General features: G+C 48.7%; 2 protein-coding genes across 4 annotated transcripts in view; both read left to right on the top strand.

Annotated features, from left to right (window-relative positions):
- MPP4 (MAGUK p55 scaffold protein 4) overlaps positions 1-6,431 on the top strand; it is a 46,727-nt gene extending 40,296 nt beyond the window's left edge. For all 3 annotated transcript variants that reach the window (XM_077319159.1, XM_077319158.1, XM_077319157.1), the window contains exons 18-21: positions 941-1,034; positions 1,780-1,888; positions 3,483-3,617; positions 5,972-6,431. In XM_077319159.1, coding sequence (XP_077175274.1) covers positions 941-1,034; positions 1,780-1,888; positions 3,483-3,617; positions 5,972-6,163 — 530 coding nt within the window. In that variant the 3' untranslated portion in view covers positions 6,164-6,431. The remainder of the gene's footprint in view (positions 1-940; positions 1,035-1,779; positions 1,889-3,482; positions 3,618-5,971) is intronic.
- Positions 6,432-7,968: 1,537 nt separating this feature from the next.
- The window catches only part of CATSPERT (catsper channel auxiliary subunit tau), a 36,078-nt gene continuing 21,733 nt past the window's right edge, over positions 7,969-22,313 (top strand). Inside the window, exons 1-8 of the mRNA XM_077319155.1 lie at positions 7,969-8,360; positions 9,833-9,919; positions 11,429-11,480; positions 13,472-13,623; positions 15,227-15,349; positions 16,750-16,794; positions 17,290-17,358; positions 19,855-19,946. Coding sequence (XP_077175270.1) covers positions 8,040-8,360; positions 9,833-9,919; positions 11,429-11,480; positions 13,472-13,623; positions 15,227-15,349; positions 16,750-16,794; positions 17,290-17,358; positions 19,855-19,946 — 941 coding nt within the window. The 5' untranslated portion in view covers positions 7,969-8,039. The remainder of the gene's footprint in view (positions 8,361-9,832; positions 9,920-11,428; positions 11,481-13,471; positions 13,624-15,226; positions 15,350-16,749; positions 16,795-17,289; positions 17,359-19,854; positions 19,947-22,313) is intronic.

The following is a 22,313-nucleotide window of genomic DNA, read 5'->3' as shown; positions in this document are numbered from 1 at the left end:
TCCCACCTCTCCTAATTGCTCTCCAAAAAGTGCTCCATGAGTTCTTTCTAACTCTCCCTTGTAGAATGAAGTGTGGACAGGCGTTCTTGTAGCTTCTGAGCCTTCTCCTCCAGGAGTGCTCCTAACCTGCACTTGATGCATTTGTATTTAAAGCTTCTCTGTAAAAATACAAACATGGCACAGAGAGTGGAAGTCACAGCCTCTGGTCCGTCACCAGCTACGCCGCTTTGATCCATTGCGGGAAGAAGCAGACCCCGTCTGCAAACTCTGGAACACTTACAGAGTCTTCTGGCTTGATCCACAAGTCAAATGTCCTTTAGCTTTCCTACTTTCCTGCTCTGGCAAGCAACAGCCTTTTCTAGCCCAAAGGCCCACCCAAAAGAGGGTGGCCTTAGCAGTCAGCCCCAGGCAAAACTGCCACCTAATTCAGATCAGCTAGTGCAATTAGCTGCAATCCCCCATCACCCAGGCAAGGAAGAGACAAAAAACAGCAACACTCAAACAGCCCCCCCCCTCCTGCAGCCCATCTGCCCTCACACATGGTAAGAAACAAAGCAACACTCACCAGTAGCTCCCGAGCTGGCACTTTCTCCTTCTCCCTGCCCAGCTGCTTGTTCATGGTTGTATTCCTCAGATCTTCTTGAAATGGATTGTATTGACAGAGAAGGGACTGAAAGATCTTCTTGCCATATCTTGTCTTCACTCATTTTTTTTTTTTTTTGCCCCTAAACTGAATGCCATTTCTGAGGGTCTTCTGACTTTGGAGGCTTGGGTGGCATGCAGAACGGACAGGAGTAGAAAAGGAAAAGTTTGCCACAGGGCTTTTGACACAGGCTGGATCCAATGTTGAATGCTTATGCCTTGCCACAAATTTCCATCCTAATATTAATGTACAAATCTATTTAAATGTTTTCAATAAAGCGAATATTCCTTTAAACAGACACAACACGGGCTCAGAAGAGCTATGAAGACAATGGCAGAGAATATCACTATGTATCACGGGAAATATTTGAAAACATGGTATATAGTCACAGGTAATTCTTGGCTTTCCTTTGTTTCCTTAAATCTTCCTTTTTTAGCTCAAGGAGACATGAACCATGTGGCCACATGCTTGGATTGCAGGGTCAGTTAGATAGTGCTTGGTATCTTCCTATTTAACACAAGAGTCATGATAACGCTTCAACTGGTATTCCACTGTTAACTGATATGTATTTCTAAACATGTCACGTAGCTGTACCAAACATCTGAAGACTTATTTTTTTCACTCAAGGATCACATAAAGAGATCTTGCAGCTGAATCCTTGATGATTTTTAAATCCTCTTATGTATCTGACATGGTCTTTCTGCATAACTTCCAGATAATTTTGTCATCGTTGAACACAAAGATCTTAATTTTCTTTAAAGCACATCAGAATTGTTTGTCTCTACTTTGTATTGTTCTCAGCTCTGGATAGTCCTGACCTCAGATGCTAATCAGGGTCGGTCCTGCTTGGATGGGAGACCAACAACAAATACCGGGGTCACCATGCCGAGGCAGGCAATGGCAAACCATCTCTGGACATTTCTTGCCTTGAAAACTGGATGGGTTGCCAGAAGTTAGCTGAGAGCTGATGGCTAAAAGAAATACACACTCACCTGTGAACTGCAGCATCTATTAATGCTCACCGAGCTGGAATAACATGGGAATGTTGCCAGGCCTCCACACGTACCAGTGTCAGAGAATGTTACCTGAAGTAAGCCCTCTCACTTTACTCCTCTTTCTGTTGGTCCTATTTGCAGAATGTTGGAGTACGGAGAATACAAAGGAAACCTCTACGGCACGAGCACTGATGCTGTACGCGCAGTGCATGATGAAGGGAAAATCTGCGTCATAGATTTGGAGCCTCAGGTGAATGAGAAGAATTTGAATGCCTGAGTTTTATGGATCCAGCTGTTCCACTGAAACAAGAAGTAGCTGGACCAAATACAACAAATGGGTCCATGCTGATGGTGAACAGAATCTTGTAAAGACTCCAGTGTTAAGAGAACGTATTTTGTCAAACTTGTAATATAATAAATATGGCACTCAGTGAATAATTGGGTTACTGTTAATTCTGGAGAAAGTCTTTATTTATTTTCTTAGATTTTTATACTGCCCTCCCATATGGCCCAGGGCAGTATACATGAGGACATAGAACATTATACATTAATAACAATATATCAGTAACAATTCCAACAGTAAATATAAGTTTAACAGGTTACCATAATAAACGTATCGAACAATTTCAATAGAACAACTTTAACAAAGCCCCTAGGGATGTCAGAAACGTTCAGATTATGGAGGGTATGATTTGAGGGGGATGTTTCAAGGTCAGATTAACCTCAGTCGAATGTCTAGTGGAGGAGCTTCCTTTTGCAGGCCCTGCAGAATTCTGGGAGTTTGGTCAGGGCCCTGATCTCTTCAGGGCACCCGTTCCACCGAGAAGGCGCTGGCCCTTGTTGAGGTCCGATGTGCTTCTCTGGGGCTCGGGATCCGTAGCCAGTTGGAGGTGGCAGAGCATAAGGCTCTTTGAGGCTCTTTTATCTTCAATCCAGGATTGTCTTTGGTCTTACTGATCTCCATGGGTTCAAAGCCAAGCTAGACAAGATATGAAATGAATGCATTTTTCCTTTGTGGACTGTACAGCTGCTTCAGACATGACCTGATGGGGCTGAAAGGGGGGTGGTTAGCCCCCCACTTCCCACTTCCCAATACCTTGGCCCCAGTTGTGCCTGAGTCTCTGGAGATGCTTTTTAAAAAACTGCAGTAAATTTGATGAGGAATCACCGATTGTCTCAACTACTCCGGCCCTCAAATAGGAAAGTTTAAATGCAGGGCTGGAGCCTGTGGCCGGGACCCAAAGGACCCAACAGCTGTTTCCATGCACACCAGGGTCCTTGTGTTTCTTAAAGATGCTCCATAGCAACTTGCCTTCAAATGAGTTGTTTGAAAACTGCCCTGCTCTGATGTTAAAAGGGGGGGGGGGGGGAAATCCCACTTGGAAGCTAAATCAATTCTTTGCTTCCTGGTCTACAACACTTTCAGTTTCAAAGGGTAGCCATCTTGGTCTGTAGACAACAAGCTAGACTGAAGACCAGTAGCCCCTTAGAGACCAGGAGATTGTGGGGGTGTAAGTTTTTGAGAGTCAAAGCTCCCTTTGTCCGAGAGCTTTGGCTCTTGAAAGCTCATACCTGAACATCTGGTTGATCTCTAAGGGGCTACTAGATTTGAATCTAGCTTATCGAGCACAGACCAACATAGCTACCCTCTGAAACTATCAGTGTTGATGACCAGGAAGCAAAGAGTTGTTTTCACTTGAATCTATCTTGTCTACACTGTTGTTGCTTCTTAAAAATGAATAAACAATGACTTGTTTTTAATGGGGATAAAACCGGGACAGGATAAATGCTCTTAATTCAGTTCAGCAAACTGAAATGACTCCTTTTGTTTTGCGGTCTTGTAGAATATTCAACTGGCTCGTACTCATGAACTGAAACCCTACATTATATTTATTAAGCCGTCGAGTGTCAGTTGCATGAAGCAATCCCGGAAAAATGCCCGGATTATCACAGACTATTACGTGAACATGAAGTTTAAGGTGAGCATCACAAGGGTTATCTGACTTGTGTGGCATTACTGGGGACATAGCCAGCATGCTGTGCATTTTTGTTTTATTTTGAATGGGTTGTTATCACCTTCTATGGATGGCTCAAGCTAATCTGGTCAGCTCTTGGAAGCTAAGCAAGGTCAGCCCTTTGCTAGTACCTAGATCAGGGGTAGTCAAACCGCGGCCCTCCAGATGTCCATGGACTACAATTCCCACGAGCCCCTGGGAATTGTAGTCCATGGACATCTGGAGGGCCACAGTTTGACTACCCCTGACCTAGATGGAAGGGGGTTGGTCAGTCAACATGACCAAAGATGTATCACCAAATAAATGTTTTAACAAATTTTAAAAATATATTTAAAAATAATCAACTCTCACGCATTTGGGAAACCCTTCCCAGGGTTTCATGAAATCCAGGTTGAGAAAGCTGGACCTATGGGTTTACCATAAATTGGCTGCAACTTGACATGAAATAATGACTTACCTGTCCAGGTAAAGTTTAAGAGTTAACAGTTGAATTCAGTTTTATCAGAATTTTTATTTATTTATTTGATTTATTACTCACCGCTACCAGTGAGTTACAATGATAAAACCTCACAATAAAATGATAAAATAACCCTTAAAATCATTCCCTCCTGAGGGATGAAATACTAATCCTCCCGCTGCCCCCGTCCCGCTCAACAGCCTCCCTCTAGTGCCTCAGAGAAGAAGTTTAGGGGAGCCGGCTGTCAGGGTGAGGCGGGAGAGGGGCCTCTCATCTCAACTGCCCTGGCCCCAACCAAACGCTTGGTGGAAGAGCTCCATCTTGCAGGCCCTGTGGAACGGAGAAGGCTCCATCAGGGCTTTCCGCTCTTCCGGGAGCTCATTCCACCAGGTCGGAAAAGGCCAAGAGTACCTCTCGTGGGCTGGGGATCAACAGCGGATTAGTACTCACAGAGCACAACACCCTGTGGGGGAGCATAAGGCAATAGGCAGTCCCTCAGATAGGTGGGGACCAGACTACAGAGGGCCATAAAGATTAGCACCAAAACCTTGAACTTGATCCGGAATGCAACTGGCAACCAATGCAGCTGCCTCAGCACTGGCTGGATATGGGCCCTCCAAGATGCTTCAGTGAAGACCCTAGCAGCTGCATTCCACATCAGCTGTAATTTCCAGGTCAAAGACGAAGGAAGGCCTGAATAGAGCGAGTCAACAAAGTCAATCCTGGAGGTGACTGTCATATGGATCACCATGGCTAGGTGCTCTGGGGACAGATAGGGCGCTAGTAGCCTCACCTGGCGTAGATGGAAAAGCACCTGGCGGGCTACTTTCAGGGCCTATGTCTCCATGGATAAAGAGGCATCAGGAATCACCCCCCGATTCCTGGGGGAGGGCGAGATGTTCAGCTGCAACCCCGCCAGGCTGCATAAGCATGCTTCCTGATCTGATCTTTTCTTACCCTGCTATAGGACCTCTGTCTGGGAGGGGCTGAGTTTTAGGCCTCTGCTCAAGCCATTCAGCCACGGCTTCTAGACATCTGGTGAATGATTCCATGGGGGGAGGGGGAGGCCAGGTGGCCGTCCACCAGCCCCAAACACTGGACCAATGAAGCCAGAGGGAGCATATAGATGTTAAGAAGTGTGAGGGAGGGAACTATCCCCCCTGCGGAACTCCACAAGGGAGTTGAAAGGGGTGCAACGACTCTTCCCCCACTGCCACCTGTGTCCAGTTCTGCAGGAAGGAGATGAGCCACTGAAGGGCTGCCCCACGTATCCCAGATGTGGTGTGGCAGTGGGCTAACAAATGGTTGACTGCGTTAAATGTGGCCGACAGATCTAACATCACAAGGACAGCTGAACCGCCCCTATCTGGCTGGCACTGGCAGTCATCTGTCAGAGTGATCAGCACTGTCTCCCCTCCATGGCCCGGACGGAAGCCAGACTGGTATGGGTCCAGTGCTGATGCTTCATCCAAGGGTGCCAGGAGCTGGTCCACGGCAACCACCTTGCCCAGAAACATAAGCTGCAAGACTGGGTGGTGGTTGGCCGGGTCCTGTAAAGGGCGAACCACCTTCAGTGCCCCCAAGGAACTCCCCAGATGACAAGGAGAGATTAATATTATCCCTGAGGGGGCCTCCTATCAGCTGATCACAGCTGCTGTTCTAATATTCTTTACAAGTCATTTTCCCCCCCCCCCCCACACACAATCTCACCTACTCCATAGGATTATTCAGGGTATAAAATAAAGGAGACTCATACATGCCAACCTGTAAAAACAATGGGATTTAAAAACCCTAGGTAACAGAAAATGAGACATGTTGGAAGGCACTTTCCGTTTCTCATGGTTCTATTTTCTACACTCAGGAAGAAGATTTGCAGGAAATGGAAGAGTCAGCTAAAAAAATGGAGGTTCAGTTTGGGCAGTTCTTTGACCATGTTATTGTGAACGATAACTTAGAGGAGGCCTGCACACAGTTGCTGACTGCTGTCCGCAGAGCACAAGATGAGCCCCAGTGGGTCCCAGCAACATGGATCTGCTCAGACAATCAGCCGTAACTTTCAGGAGTAGCCAGCTTCACAAAAACTATAGTTTCTGCTTCCTGGCAACCATAATCCTAATGCAAGGGTTCAAAGACAGACATATCTTTGCAGGGAATGCAGAGGACTAGGCAAAGCACGACTGCAAGATGTAATCATAGTGTTCTGTGGCATGCCTAAACACTGTATGTTCAGTTAACATTACTTTTATTTTTAAAAATGGTTGCATTGTAGTCTATCATTTTAATTGTTAAGAAAATAAAAGGGATCTATTTTGCTGAACCTCTCCATGCGAGCCTGTTGTATTTATCCAATGAATCAATTTCCATGCTTTTAAATTTTGTAGATCTTTTGGGTCTTTCCTACAATAAATGAGGGAATCCTGTTCAAAATGGAATTTCTTTCAGAAGGGAAGATCAGTAGATATATGCACTAAAGATTTTTTAAAATGTTATTAATGGAGATCGGTGGGAAGGGCCTGGTCTAACCCAGTCTTGTCAGATCTTGGAAACTCAGCACTTGACTGAATACCACCCAGGAACAGTCTGCAGAGGAAGGCCATGGCAAACCTTGGCAGGGTCACCACAAGGCAGGGGCAACTTGACAACATTATATAGGTGTTAACTGAGATTGCTTCCTTTAATTGCTGGCTCTTCTGCTTTCAACTGCTAATGAGAATTAAAGTCTTCACTACGTCAACTAAAAGTCTGTGGCTTGCCAGGGATATTGCAGAATTGGATTTTGTAATGTTCAAATTCAGCATATTAATATGGTTTTGCTTATTTCTCATACTAGTGAAAGAATTACACTGGGTATTGAAACCCATTTCCTGTGGTTTTAGTGACTTTTCTCCAGGCTTTCAAGCATATCTTTGAGGTTGTAGGAATGTACTTTTCCTAACTGAAATCCAGCAGTGATTACCAAGATGCTGAATTCTCTTCCCAGTCCTGATTCCTGCTTTGGAGGTATTACGGATCCAATTCCAAAATGTATATCTTTTTATTATTATGTGTATGGCCAACCATGTGCAGATTGCCAACTAATTCCTGTTCAGAGCCATGGTATACACATCTGTCCATGCAGTATAATGTGTCCACTAGGATATGGAAGCTTGCCAAATTACATAGGAGCACAAGAACTTACCAGCTCTAACAGACTGGCCACTGATGGACCTCACCATGAATCCATCCAATCCCATCTATGCTATCAATCACAGTTGCATCCTGTGGCAGGGAGTTCCAAATGCCTCACTGAGTGATGCAGATCTTCCCCTTGAGCCCGTCCACAATACGTAGCTAGTTACACTTCCTCTGCCTAACCCTTTCCTCTCAAGATTGTGGTGTAAAACTGAGGAAGGGGGAAAAGACCCCAAAAGGCACCCTGTGACATAAAGATGTTCTGCAGAGATAATAGTGCTGCTGCAATTGTGAGAAGCCAGGGGGGGGGGTATTTCCAAGGGGGCGCACTCTGCTTGGCCTCAAAGTCTCTGCATCCTTAGACGTTCATCTTGTCCTGCTAATAAGAACAGCAGAGCACCGGGAAGCCCAACCGGGACTGATTCAAGGAGGGAGCGTGTGAGCGCAGGCACTCTGTGCGGCAGGCGGCATTCTGTGCAGGCACTCGCGCGCTCCCTCCTTGCGCCAGTCTCGGTTGGGCTTCCCGGGGCTCTGGCGCCGTGGTGCCCCTTCGGGCCCGCACTGATGCTGATAAGGGCCCGATTCCTCGCTCGCTCGCTCGCGGCCGCCCGGTCCCCTCTGCCTCCTCCCGAGGCGTCGGAACGCGGCCGGATTGTGACGCCGCCGCCGCCGCCGCCGTCGTGGGCGGCCTCCGGGCGTGGGCAGAGCGGCTCCGTCCGTCCGTCCGTCCCCTGCCCGGTCCTGCCCTGCCAGCCGCCATGCGGGGCGCGGGGCCTGCGCAGGATTCGCTGGTGCCCCCGAGCGGGGCCGGGGCCGGGGCCGGGCCGGGGGGGCGGCGCAGCAGCTGGCTGGACTCGATCCAGTGGGCGCTGTCCGGGTCGGGGGGCGCGCGGCGCGGGAGCGTGGCGCAGAGCAGCCACAGCGGGTCGTCGGAGCAGAGCTCTTCGGGCCACGAGTCCTCCTCGGCCGCCTCGGCCTTCTCGCGCCTGTCCGTGTCCACGCTGCTCGGCCTCTCCGCGCCCGCCGCCCGCACCTCCGCCGAGAAGCCCAAGGGCGAGAAGGCGCGCACCCTGCTCAAGGTGCCGCCCCGGGGTCCCTTTCGGAGCTCCTTCCACTGGGAGGGCCCGGGGGCCTCAATCTGGGGCCCCTCTGAGCAGAGGGCCAACACGGGCTTCCTTCTCGGGTGGCGAATCTCCTGCGCAGCTGCAAAGACCGCTCGTTTCCTGATGATGACCCCAGAGAAAAGGGCTGCTTTAGAGCAGGGGGGGTCAACCTGTGGACTACAATGACCATGAGCCCCTGCCCTAGAGCAGGGGGGGTCAACCTGTGGTCCTCCAGATGTCCATGGACTACAATGACCATGAGCCCCTGCCCTAGAGCAGGGGTGGTCAACCTGTGGTCCATGGACTACAATGACCATGAGCCCCTGCCAGCATTTGCTACCCCTGCTTTAGAGGGTGGAGCCTGCGGAGGTCCCTCCCCAGACGGGCTCCGGATCCCCAGGATTCTGCAAACCTGGCGTCGGAAGCCCTGCTACCCCGTGACCCTCCTGGCAAACAGTGTGGTGAAAGGTTGCCAAGTTCCAGGGGACCTGGAGATCTCCCAGATTTACAGCTGATTTCCCTACTATGGAAATCACTTGTTTATTAATTACTTACTTAATTTTAACAGATTTATTCCACTTCTCCTGGAAAAATGGCTGCCCCTGCTCTACTGAGAGCCCTCCCTTCCCTGACCTTGCCAAGACCCTACCCTCAAATCTCCAGGGGTGGCAACCCTGTCAAGGATAAAACTCCCAAGCTGCTGCGGCACCTCAAATGCAGCTGCATCCCTTAAGGAGGCCGTGACTAAGCTTGACTCTGGCGTGGCTGAAGTGGCCATTAGGCTGCCCTGGACGTGTCCCACACAGATGGGTGCAATTTAAGCCGTCGCCCTGCAGCAGACAAGAGGTTTAAACGGAACCACTGAGATAACCTGGGAGAGGCTTAGGAAACTACATCTAGCATGGGGGGGGGGGGCTTCTCACTCAAAATCTAGAAATTGGAACCGTCCCAGGGAGACCGGGTGGGCAATGGTCTCAGGATCTGCCAAAACAGGACTGCCTGCAGGGTAGCACTTGTCCCTGCGAAGCGTTACCGTGGCCAGTGGCAGATGTCAATTTCAAAGCCGGGTTCCTCAACCTTTTGGAGCCTGTGGGCAGCCACAAAACGGCAAAGCCATGTTTTTATAAATCTGTACTGCCAATCAAATCTTCACTGCCCAATCAGAAGCCTCGCTGGGCAAAGCCCTTTCCGGGCTCTGCCCACTTTGTGAAAGCACTTGAGGGGGGCAAGCAAAGCTATCGGTGGGTGCCAGGAAGGGTGTTGGCAGGTGTTGGCAGGCGCCTCGGCCCCCCTGGGCACCACATAGCACTGGACTGGCCAGTCTTGCAGGCTTAGCTTGGCCCAATCCAGCAGGACAATTTGTATGTTTATAATTTAATCCTTTTTTCCATTCCTCACAATCAGCTTTGTAGTTAACTGCAGAATCTCATTTCTCATTTATTCTGTAGATATTGTTGAAAAGCCAGAGGAGTCCTGAAAGCTCAGGATCGGAACTGGTCACTGATATCCACAGTTTAGTTCCTTGTGGTGATGTGGTAGGTATGATTAAAAACAAAACAAAAACATGCTCTGAATTATATTTCTCTGACTGCTGAATGATCAGTGGTTCCGTAGCATGACCACAGATGGTTGAGGGCCGTTCATCAACGTCCTTGAGGATCGCTTCCATTTGCTGCTTTTCTTGTTGAACAGATACTGTGGATTCGCTACACATTCTGTTGACTAGTGGAGGCGGGATGTGATTGTCCAGGAAGCATTTTTCACAGAATCACAGAATCATAGAGTGGGAAGGGGCCCTACAGGCCATCTAGTCCAACCCCCTGCTCAACGCAGGATCAGCCCTAAGCATCCTAAAGCATCCAAGAGAAGTGTGTATCCAACCTTTGCTTGAAGACTGCCATATGAAAAAACATTAAATTACTTCCTCAGTAAACTCTAATCTGTTCCACATAATATATTTCTGATCAGGCCTTGGAGGAGGAGCTGGTCTCATGGCTTAAGTGCCACTCAGCGCTTAACACCCACCCAGGGCGGCTGTCCCGCTCATGAATGCCTCCTCCTCCAACCGGCTTGCCTGTCTGTCCAGTGCCCAGCCAATCACCTTCCATCCCCCACCCCTAACCCCCCTCCTCCTTCCACTTCCCTCTGAGGCTCGGAGGCTGCAGTTCCCTGCCGCGTGAGAGCTGCCCCTGCCGGTGAGTTCCCCAACAACTGCCTGCAGCCTTTCCAGGTCCTGGGGGGAGGGGGAGGCCAGCCGCAGAGTTCTTCCGCTCCACCCCCAGTCTAGCACCCGTTATATTCCTGAATGCACCGTGCTTGGCCCCTGGTATAGAATCATAGAGTTGGAAGGGACCTCCTGGGTCATCTAGTCCAACCCCCTGCACTAGGCAGGACACTCACACAACCCTCTCACTCATCCCCTGTCACCTGCCACCCCCTTGAGCCTTCACAGAATCAGCCTCTCCGTCAGATGGCTCTCCAGCCTCTGTTTAGAAATCCCCAAAGATGGAGAACCCACCACCTCCCAAGGAAGCCTGTTCCACTGAGAAACCGCTCTGTCAGGAACGTCTTCTGGAGGTTGAGATGGAATTTAGAATCATAGAATCATAGAGTTGGAAGGGACCTCCTGGGTCATCTAGTCCAACCCCCTGCACCATGCAGGACACTCACAACCGTCTCGCTCCTCCACGATCACCTGCCACCCCCTTGAACCTTTCACAGAATCAGCCTCTCCGTCAGATGGCTCTCCAGCCTCTGTTTAACAATCTCCGAAGATGGAGTCTATACTTTGTGGTTAAGTGCAGAATCTCATTTCTTCTTTACTTCATAGCTGTTGCTGACAAATCCAGAGTGTCCTGAAAGCTCAGGATCTGAACTGATCACGGATGTCGACCGTTCAGTCCCTCTTGCTTGGCTTTCTAAACATTTAGCAACCCTTATGCATAAGGGTTTATAGACATGACTCCATTATATTTATAGACATGACTCCAAAATAGTTCTAAGAGGAAAAATGACTTTCAATTTGATGTTTTGTATTCTGATAGGTCGGCTTGCTGGCTGTTAGTGTGAAGCAGCTGAAAGATTTCACCACAAAATGTATCCTTTTTCCTAGTTCTTCAGGTGTACCAACAGCTCGGCTGTCCAAGAACTGAATTCTGATCATTTAAAAATATATATGCCTGAAGAATAATTACACATTGTGATATTAATATTAGTAGACCCCTGCAGATTTGGATATTATATGACCATTTGGGGATTGAAAGCAAAATATTAGCAGTTATTTTCTATAATTTCTTCACCCAAAAGAATACAAACCACAATGCCAGCAGAACATGGCTAAAGCCAGATTTGAGTCCAGTAGCATCTTAGCTTTTTAAAAAGTTGTTTTCATTTATTCAGAAAAGAGGATGACAGTACAAGAAAGGAGAAAGTTGCTACATATTTCATTTACAGAACTAGGAACATTAAGCTGTTATATCGCAGTATGCCTTATCCATTTTTCAAAAATACTAATCCCCCCTCAAGATTTCATTTCAAAATAACTGCTTCATCAGTTGATATATTCTAATACTGCACTCCGTTTTCTATTAACATCTGATATTTATCTGTTTTGCATCAAATATGTAAGTTTTTATATGTCCATTCTGTGAGATTTGGTGAAGATTCTTTTTTCCATTTTGATGCATATAAAATCCTGGCAGATGTTACCATATATTTAACAAGTTCACTATATGTTTTAATACTGTCTGGTACCATATTTAATAACATACATCCTGGATCTATTGTAAATTTGATTTTCAATATCTTTTTCATTTGATCATAAATCATAACCCAACATTTCTTCTCTTTCTGGCATGTCTACCACATATGATAAATGACATATTTCCAAAATTTTCCATTATAACTTTTATTAACTTTTACTATATGTTTTGTGGCTGTGGTTCATCTGTAAAACATTTTATACAGTAGCACCTTAGCTTTGATTCTTGAAAAATTATCCCTTGAACATTTTGTTGGTCCTTAAGGTGCTACTGGACTCGAATCTAGTGCTTCTACTGGAGACCAGTGGCTAGTTTGCCAGCTTGCAAGAGTGAATATAAGAATCCACCGTCCTAGAAAACTAGAGTCAATTTAGTGAATGAAGTTGCTTCAGTTTTTGTTACCTGCCATGGCCTAAGCACATAACCTCAGCACATAAAAGTAGCCTGTCGTTGTATGCCTAGAACTTACGCGAGGAACAATTTTGCACTGATTTTGAACACCTCAAGGTTTAACAACCTGGTCTGGTGCGGATTTATTTTTCAGAGTGAAATTACACAAAAATGTGTTATCCATTTCCCCACATACAAGTTGGAACTAGGAATACCAGGCCCCCGCACATGCCGCCCCTCCCGCACGCACAAACACACGCTTTCCTACAAAGTGTGTGTGTGTGTGTGTGTGTGTGTGTGTTCAGGGGAGGTGGCGGCAGCAGCAGCAAGGCCTTGTGGGAAGTGTGTGTGTGCATGCTGGGGGGAGGGACAGGGGCTTGGCAGCTTGGGCAGCGAGACAGCCACGGCAGCAGCGGTTACTTAGGATGGCTGGAGATAAAGATGGCGGTTGAGCTACTGCAGGGGAGGGGATCTCCCTCTCTCGCCCTGCTGTGTTTTCTTTGTGCTGTGTCTTGCATGGCAGTGCATATTCATTGCCACGCATCGGCTTCAGTTAAAAATTAAAAGAATCCCCGCTCGGGGGAACTTTGGAGGCACACAGACCTCTGATTGGTTGCCTCCATTGATTGACAGGCTGAGGAGCAGTGACTAAAAGAGCGCATGGCTCTCATTGGTGCCTTTTTCACTGCCAGTGAGAACGGGGAAAGGCGAGATGCCGCGGCAGAGTGCGGAGGGGAGAATTGACTATCACGCAATTGCGGGGAGGAGACATCACGCGATTTTGCCCCACGTGCGGAAGTGGTTAAAATGTCGGTTGTTGAGCTGCCATCCGTGTCGTCTCAGTTGCTCACCATTTTTATAACAGTATTCCTCCATGTTTGTCTTGCAAACTCACATGAAAGGCTTATGCAGTCTTAACTGGAGGTTCTTTTTCAGTCAACGTGAAGCGAGATACCAGCTTACTGGTCCGCATTAGTATTGACAGAATAATGAAATGTACAAATCCCCAAGTTTACAGAGCAAACCAAAAAAACTCCCGGAAGAGCACTACGGTTACTTTTGGAGACGTGAGATATTTTTCGGTCAAGGTATCAATAAGCTATTCCTATCTGGGGTGAAATAGTCTAAAACTCTCCGCTGCCCTCCCGGCCTTGCTGGCCGCTCGTCCCGTTGCTGCTTTGACAGCTGTTTGAGGGGCCCGAGGGGCAGAGAAGCTGAGTGGGTCGCAGGTGCTGCCCCACTGTCAGCCCCCGAACTCAGTCCACTAGAGGAGGCGGGATTGTGGTGAACAGTGGTGGAGGATTGCATAGGATCGCATCCGGCTAGATTTTGAACTCGGTTGCACCTAATCACCCTGTCCGTGCAAGTCCCGTGATTCGCAGCGGAGCCTTTTCCGTGGCCGAAGCGGACGCTGTCCTTGCTTTTTCGTGTGCAGAGAAGCTGGCTGGATCCAGCACAGGCCTTTGAAAGCAGTATTGGGTTGGGGGCCCCCCCCACTGTGATGACCACCTATGACGGTTGTCATTGACGGCCAGCCAGAGCTTGGCTCAAGGGCGTTTCCCGTCCCAGGTGCCGTGTGGCTTGGGTGCCCCTTCCCCTCCAGCCTCTGAACACAAACACAGACCATCAAGTGGCTGCACTACCTGGGAGTAGGGATGGGCATGAACCGCTCACAACCCCACATTCCTTCAGAAATAGGGCCAGTTGTGGGGAAGGTGCCTCCCCCAGGTGTTTCCCAGACCTTTTGTTCAAGTGGATTTGGACCATTTGGACCTGGTAGCGGAGGAGGGAAGCAAAATGGCCCTTTCAAGCTGATAGCAGCTGGGGTGCCCCCCCCCCCCCACTGTAACAGGCTGTTTCAGCCAGCCCTTCCAAGCAGGAGGAGGGAGCAAAATGGCTTGCTTGCAGCCCGTCGGCCTTACGTGGGGATGGGGGCACCGGTCTCCTGTGAGGCCGCACTAGCCAGCTGCAGTCCGTTTACTGCCCTCTCCTTCTACAACAGGCTTGTTTCTGGGCTTCTGGCTAGTTTGGGCTTATGGGATCCATTTGGGAACACCCCAAACTGAACTGGGATTCTCTGGTTTGTGCCCATCCCTACCTGGGAGTAAAGCACGCATGGAACGTATGGGGACTCGCATGTAGGCACAGCATACTGGAGAAACACTGGCTGGGTTCCCTCAGCATCCTACAGCTGCTGTCTGACTGTCCCGCTGTTGTCCCCAGCTCTGGCAGATAGCCTGTCTCAACTTTTTTTACTGTTGATGAACCCCTGAAACATTCCTTGGGCTTTGAGAAACCCCAGAAGGGGAATGATGGTGCAGAATACGGCTGGGAAGCAGAGCTGTGGGCACACCTGCCCTTTCCCCCCCCCCCAGGCCCATCACCCCCCTCCCAGGCTGGGAAGCAGAGCTGTGGGCACACCTGCCCTTTCCCACCCCCTCCAGGCCCATCACTGGCCACTGAAGGGAGGGGGGGTTGGAATGACCATATAGGGTCATGTCACCTGATAAATGTTTAACACATTTTAAAAATACGTAAAATATTAATTAACTCCCACCCATTTGGGAAACCCTTCCGGGGCTGTCAAGAAACCCCTGGTTGAGAAGGCCTGTTCTCGGAGATGGGCTGGCCTCCTCTGAGTGAGTGGGGCTGAACAAAATTGCTGTGTTTGTCCTGTGTTTCAATTCTCAGGTTCCAAACCATAAGAGCGATGCTAGGAATAAAATTGTCCTCGAGTTGGTGGGCTTTGAAGGTCCAAAAGACTTCCCCAGGCTGTTTGGGACGGTAACAATGCACCTTTATGAAGTGATTCAGGTAAGCACAACGCCCTTCTTTGAAACGGAGGAACAGAAATACAGAGAACGCTGGCAGGGGCTCCTGGGAATTGTAGTCCATGGACATCTGGAGGGCCGCAGCTTGACTACCCCTGGTCAAAACCAGCAGCTGTTCCCCGATATTTGTGGTCCCATCTGTGACTGCAGCGGAGTCTTTAAGGACTCTGCCCACACCCATCGATCCTAAAGAAGCAGGCTGGCAGGGCTGCCGTGTTGGCCATCTATGGAAGCCGCCCACCCAATACACGAAGATGCCCATGTGCCTCCATGATGTTTCTCCTTCCCTGCCACTCAGAACACGGAAAGACAAGGAGCAAAGGGAACATAACACCCTCTGTGTGAAAGACTGCAGTACAATCGTTGATTGATTGATTGATTGATTGATTGATTGATTGCATAGCACAGGGGGTTGATGACCCATGAGGTCCCGTCCAACTCTATGATTCTATGATTCTATGATTTCTAGCCCAGCACTCCCTTGAGCAGCTTGTGGCGGGTAACAGTGTCCACATTTCCTTGGTAAAGCCCCAATTAGAATCCCATTAAAACCCACAACAGTTAATCCAATATCCCAGAGACGATAAACCCTCCCCCCCCACCCTGACCAGGAGAAGGAGATGCAGCCCGATGATCTAGCTTAGCCTGGGAGGGGCTGTAATCATCCTTCCCCTGGCCTCAACCAAAGGCCTGGCAGAACAGCTCCATTTTGCAGACCCTGCAGAACTGGGACAGCTCCGTCATGGCCCTCAGCTCTCCCAGGAGCTCATTCCACCAGAAAGGTCAAGGCCAGGTGAACTTCCCTCAGGCCAGGGGGCTCCGACAGATTAGCACCCACAGAGGGAAAAGCCCTGCAGGGGGCAGAAGAAGGCAAGCGGTCACTCAGGTATGCGGGGGGGGGGGGGCAGGTTGCGTATGGCCTTGTGGGTCAATACCGAAACTTTGAACCTGATCCGGGCCTCAACCAGTAACCAACGCAGTTGCCTCAGCGCTGGCTGGATGTGGGCCCTCCGAGGTGTACTTCTGAGGATCCTCACAGCTGCATTTTGTACCAGCTTCAATTATCTGTGCACTACATTCTTGGGAATGCTGCAGGTGCTCATCCCATTTTGCACCATCCCCTTTCCACATGGCAACACGCAGGCCCCTCCAGCTGAAACCAGCCTAATAAAGAGGGCAGACTGGATGGACCCCCGTGGAACAGCACAGGCATTCTTAGCAAACGAAAGATCTCCGGTTCAAGGCCTTTGGTCTCTGCAGCCTTCTGCTTGGAATTGTGACTAACCCATTTGCTTGGATTTGTGTTTTGTTGTCTTTATGTGGTGAACGTTGCAAACGACATCCAACATTTTCCCCATTCTTCTCTCCCTTTCCCCCTTTCAGAAGCAGTCCTTCATTGAAACATGTGCCGTGAGAATCCGAAATATGGTAAACTTTTGTTGTTGTTGTTTTAAAAGTGAAGTAGATGCAGATTGTGGCGGGTTCTCTAAAAGGGCCCATTGCAATTGTAACCTGAAATGCAGTTGTCAAGAAGAGAAACTGGCTTTGATGTTGATAGGCCAGGGAAAAAGGAAGAGTTCTTCCACCCCAGGAGCGTCCTTGCACACGCCAGGATGGTCACGTCAAGAACACTGATTTTTTATCGCTGTATTGACAAGGTGGGAGCTTTCGAGTGCATGCACAGAGTGAGGGGCTGTGCAGGGAGTGCAGGCACTCGAAAGCTCCCACCTTGAATAAATCTTGGTTGGTCTTAAAGGTGCTTCTGGACTCTTGTGCTACTTCAGACCAACACAGCGACCCACTGGAATCTCTGCATATCATAGTAACACATGCGACAGATAGGTCATAAACATGGTTTAGATTTCATTTGTTATTTAAAATACGGGTGTTTTGCACTGGAAGACAGAGTTTTTCTACTTGCAGGTGTTCTGCACAATGGATGTGGAGTACATGTTCTGCTATGGAAGCCTTGGATATGGATATTCCCATCAGGTCACCATTTATTTGCTTCATCAGATTGTTTGCATTTGAGTTGCAGGGCTTCTCTTTTTATTCATCCCCCTATCATATGGCAGAGTTACACATAAGATGCATAAAATAACATAAAATATGCAGCCAACAAGGTGCAATGGTTATGCAGACAGATTGGGGAGTCCCCCTTAATCTAGTCGCAGCTGGGGAGAGTACAAAGAGCTCTGTCACATCTCCCTCGAAAGTGTGATGCTCACGTTCCTGTGACATATGGAAAATAATGTGGGCTGCACCACAATCACATTTGGGATCTGTTTTTTTGCCCCATTTGAACAACAGGTTGCACGACTGCCAAGGCCTTTTCATATTCTCCTCACTGTCTTACATGCTCTACATGGCAAGCCAGATCCTGCTGGCCTCTCACTGGTGCTTATCAAGTTATGAATGTCAAACAACTTATTTCATCCACGTCTGCAGCCACCCATTCCCTAGATAGAAATTTGGTGATTGCAGGATTTGTGTAGATTTTAGAGTCAGGATTTTAGGCTAGGCCCATATCAGCCGTGTCTTTGTGGATGAGCAGCTCTCTCTTTTCAGTTGTCTTTCTGTATTTACAACGAAGAGCATCTTGCGTTCGGAGATGCAGGGCAGCAGGTAGCCTATAGCTCACAAGGGTCAAATTGAGTTAGACATCAAGTTTGTGGGTCAGAAATGCATTGCATATTAAAAAGGGTCCAGATGATCTGGTTGAGAAATCGACTGGGACACGGGAAGATTCCTTCTCAGTCCCATATCAGCCCAAGTATTCTGTGGGCAAGCAGGGAGAATCATCGTGGTGTCCTAGTGGGATAAAAAGATGCCTGCCTTCGTTAACTGGCACAGCGATAAAAGGGGAGGCGAAAGTGCCGGGGAGCCATTGGCTGCACAAGTGGGGCTTCATGTTGACTCGTATGGCGACATGTCAGTTTTCCCAGCAAACAGTGGCTACCCTGGGAGGCCATCGAGGTCGGAGGGGCGTGGGGGGACGGGGGGCGGGATGGGACGTCTCAGTCCCCTGTGCTACTTGTGCCCGGGAAGCACAGAGCTCCCAGAATGGGTGTGTGAGTTGATCTGGGAATATACGTGTAAGACATAGTCAGCCCCCTGCTAATCAAATCTCTCACCCCTCGTTTAGGGTAAATAATTTATCATCCTGCTCCGTCCTCTGCTTGGACTGAGTATTCCGTCTTTTAAAATTAGCCAAGGCTCAAAACATTGTTATGCAGCTATGATGATATGTTACTCTTTTCTCTTTTCATATTTCTTCTGGGTGACATCATATTCTACGTGTAAGAGAGCAATTCCTACTCAATGCCCACATTGGGTTTCAAGTATATTTTCTGCATAGATGTCATTTTCTTGTGCCCAAGAGATATTACCCATTCAGTTATGTAGTAGGAGACTTTTCCTGCAGTCAAATATGCACTCTTAACTTTGCAGAAATATTAGTAAATGCAATCCCTCAAGTTTGGGACTGGACTGAAACAGGGGTAGGAGTCGTTGCCATGTTTCAGCATGTGTCTCAGCCAAGGCTGGCATTTCATTTCATGGCAATTCTGTCCTGCCCATTTGTCATTCCCTCTCTCTTCATTTGGTGTAGCAGGGAGTTAGTGGATACGATCTGCTGTTCAGGAAGCAGGGACAGAATTTGGACAGCGATGATTCCTGATGATGATTGGGGGGGGGGGTCCTGGAGTTCTGGCCCCACTGGTGGACCCCTTGATGGCGCATTGGCCTGGTCCAGCAGGGCTTCTCTTAGGTTCTTCTGCCCAAACTTCATGTTAACATTTTTTGATGAGTGGGACCCAGGTTCCTGGACCCTGCTTGTTTCCCCTACAGTCAAATGAGACCCAGCTTGTAAAAAAAAAAGTAATAAAATATTTGCCCCTTATAAGATGACCGTACATTAGGGGAGCTGTGAGACGGGGCCAAGAAGTCCTCCTCTATGGCTGCCTCCCTCGACTTGCTTCAGGGCTTGAGAACCCCCAGAGGTGGCTTGAGAAACCCCAGAGTATTGTTGCCACTTTACCCAGAGGTGGCACGATCACACAGAATGTGGTTGGGAAGTCATAGCCGGGCACATGCCCACCCAGGCCCCTCCCCACCCTTTCAGGCTCATCACCGGCCATTTTGGGAGGGGGGTACAGGTCAACCTAACCACATATGGTCATATCACCTGGTGTTTTAAGAAATTATTTAAAAATGAATTAACTCCCACCCATTCAGGAAACCCTTCCAGGGCTGAACCCTGGTTGAGAGAGCCTGTTTTAAGGCTAGAGCCAGGCTCCTTGCTGCAGTGGAATAGATTCGCATGCATCTATCGGATTTCTAGACTTGTTGAAACTTTTGCACTCTGCTTCCTCCCCCACATGAGTTACGAGAGAGAGAAATCATAAGAGGAGACCCTAATGAGTAGAGCTGATGGATGCCATGGGCTCCATCCTTATCCAATTTAAAGTAAATGACTTTCCTTTGCAGCTGAAACTGCCAGGAGCAGATCCTGCCAAGGCTGTGGCATATTCCATGTTCATGCGGGTTCCACCACCAAAAGACAGGAAAGATAGTACAAAGTAAGTATTGTTGGCACTTATGTATAGATCTCAGCATACAGCTCCTATGCAAATAGTCACATAATCAGAATTTTACTGTGGAAATTCCAATTTCAAATCCAGCTCATCCAAAAAACATAATATGTGACTTGGGTCTATGGACTTTTCTGCATTCCCATTTTTCTCCCTTATATGTTGTGTCATGGATTTTTTCTGCACATATTTTTCTCCCTCTTAGTGTCAATTTGATATTACATTAATTTGGGTCCAGCATAACTCCTTGCAGATTTAATCTGCAGTTTTTTATGCTGGACATCAAGCTATGTAGTAGTGAACTGACCACTAGAGGGAGCAAAACACAAGAGGAACATGAAAGGGACAAACAATGAAAATGTGGAAAAGCCCTGTGCCTTATAGCCCTGTGCTCAGCACGTGTGGAGAACCTCCGATTGCAAATATGTTGAGCTAGCTTTTAAGCACAAAACCCTCTTTCCCTTCAAAAATACGGTTCAGATTGAGTATGCCCATTTTACTAGGCAGCCCCAAAATGAATGCAAAACAAGGATAAAGCCAAATATTATACTGTTACGTGCTGCTGCTTTCTGACTGTCAGGCATAGAGCTGTAACTCTGGGGGTGAGGGGAGAGCCGACGGCCCGGGTGCCGTGCACACCCGCGGCAGCTGCGCACAAACGCGCATGCTCAGTTGCCACGCATGTGCGTTTTCGCCCCAGGGGGCGGAGAATAGAACAGTCATAATCTTAAAATAGGCAACCGGCAGCACAAGGCGCTACACCCCTCCCGATGGCTGCTGTGAGCGGCCGCCCACCTGCACAGCTTCGAGGGAACTCCGGTCCGGATCCTGATTGAGCCCGCATGAGCCTTATGGGAGGGCGGCCGAGAAACGCAACAAACAAACAAACAAATAATGGTGGGGCCAGGGGATCTCCTCCGCCTCCCATGCCCTTTCAAGTGCCCCATTTCCCCTCTGAAAGAGCGGTGGGAGCCACGGATGCCAGAACATCCAGTTTGGCTGCAATAGACTAGAGCCAGCTTGGGGTCGTGGTCAGGAGCGCCGACTTCTAATCTGGCGAACTGCGTTTGATTCCCCGCTCCTCCTCCACACGCAGCCAGCTGGGTGACCTTGGACTAGTCACAGCACTGATAAGGCTGTTAAGACCGAGCAGTGATCTCAGGGCTCTCTCAGCCTCACCCACCCCACAGGGTGTCTGTTGTGGGGAGAGGAAAGGGAAGGTGACTGGAAGCTGCTTTGAGACTCCTAGTAGAGAAAAGCAGCATATAAGACCCAACTCTTCTTCTTCTTCTTCAGTAATCTCAGGACTCTCTCAGCCTCCCCTCCCTCCCAGGGTGTCCGTTGTGGGGAGAGGAAAGGGAAGGCGACTGGAAGCTGCTTTGAGACTCCTTCGGGTAGAGAAAAGCGGCATATAAGAGCCAACTCTTCTTCTTCTTCTTCCTCTATAATCTCAGGGCTCTCTCAGCCTCCCCTCCCTCACAGGGTGTCTGTTGTGGGGAGAGGAAGGGAAGGCGACTGTAAGCTGCTTTGAGACTCCTTCGGGTAGAGAAAAGCGGCATATAAGAACCAACTCTTCTTCTTCAAATGCCCTACTGAACAGAGTAACCCCCTAAGCTAATTGAAGTCAGCAACGTATTTTAGGATTGCACTAGGAAAGCACAAGTGTTAATTTTCAAGGCACTTTTTTTTTCTTGTAGCTTCTGGAGAGATGTTTTAAGGACAACGAGAAAATCATTTATATTAAGTGTCCTGGGTGTTTAGATCAGTCTTTAACAAACTTTTGACCATGGAAAGTCCTTGAAATAATTTTTCAGAATTCGAGAGCCCCGTAAATGATGTCAGCTGGCCACGCCCCAGAAGTAACTTCACCACCCGCACCCTAAGCCCTCCTTTTGGTCCCTCCCCCCACCTTTACTACTGCCCCCCCCATTCCATGCCACTTCAGAGCTCCTGGGGACCCCCAGGGGTCCACGGCCCCCTGGTTGGGAATCCCTGATTTAGAAAGTGCTTTTACAGTATTAAGTAGTAATGACAGTATTAGATCAGGGTGGGTAACAGTATGTTGTTAGTTGAAGAATTCCAAAATTGTCAGCCCAAAGTACTGTTTTTTAGGATAAAGTTGAGCAGTTAGATTCAAGTCCAGGAGCACCTTAGGCACCAGCAAGAGTTTCAGCTTTTGAGAGTCAAGATCCCTTCGCCAGACACAAGCAATAGTGGAGATCAGAGTCCTTTTGCCACAAGTCTGCTGACCCTGCCCCCATTCACAGGGCATGCAGTGGTTGAGCGGGGCGTCGTGGTGCCAGCTGGGGAATGGCCCCGCAGATGGTTGGTGTGGTGTGCGGCAGCCAAGGTGGT

Source organism: Paroedura picta, chromosome 2 (assembly GCF_049243985.1).
Source record: "Paroedura picta isolate Pp20150507F chromosome 2, Ppicta_v3.0, whole genome shotgun sequence".
NCBI lineage: Eukaryota > Metazoa > Chordata > Lepidosauria > Squamata > Gekkonidae > Paroedura > Paroedura picta.
This window is presented reverse-complemented; position numbering and strand designations above follow the sequence as displayed.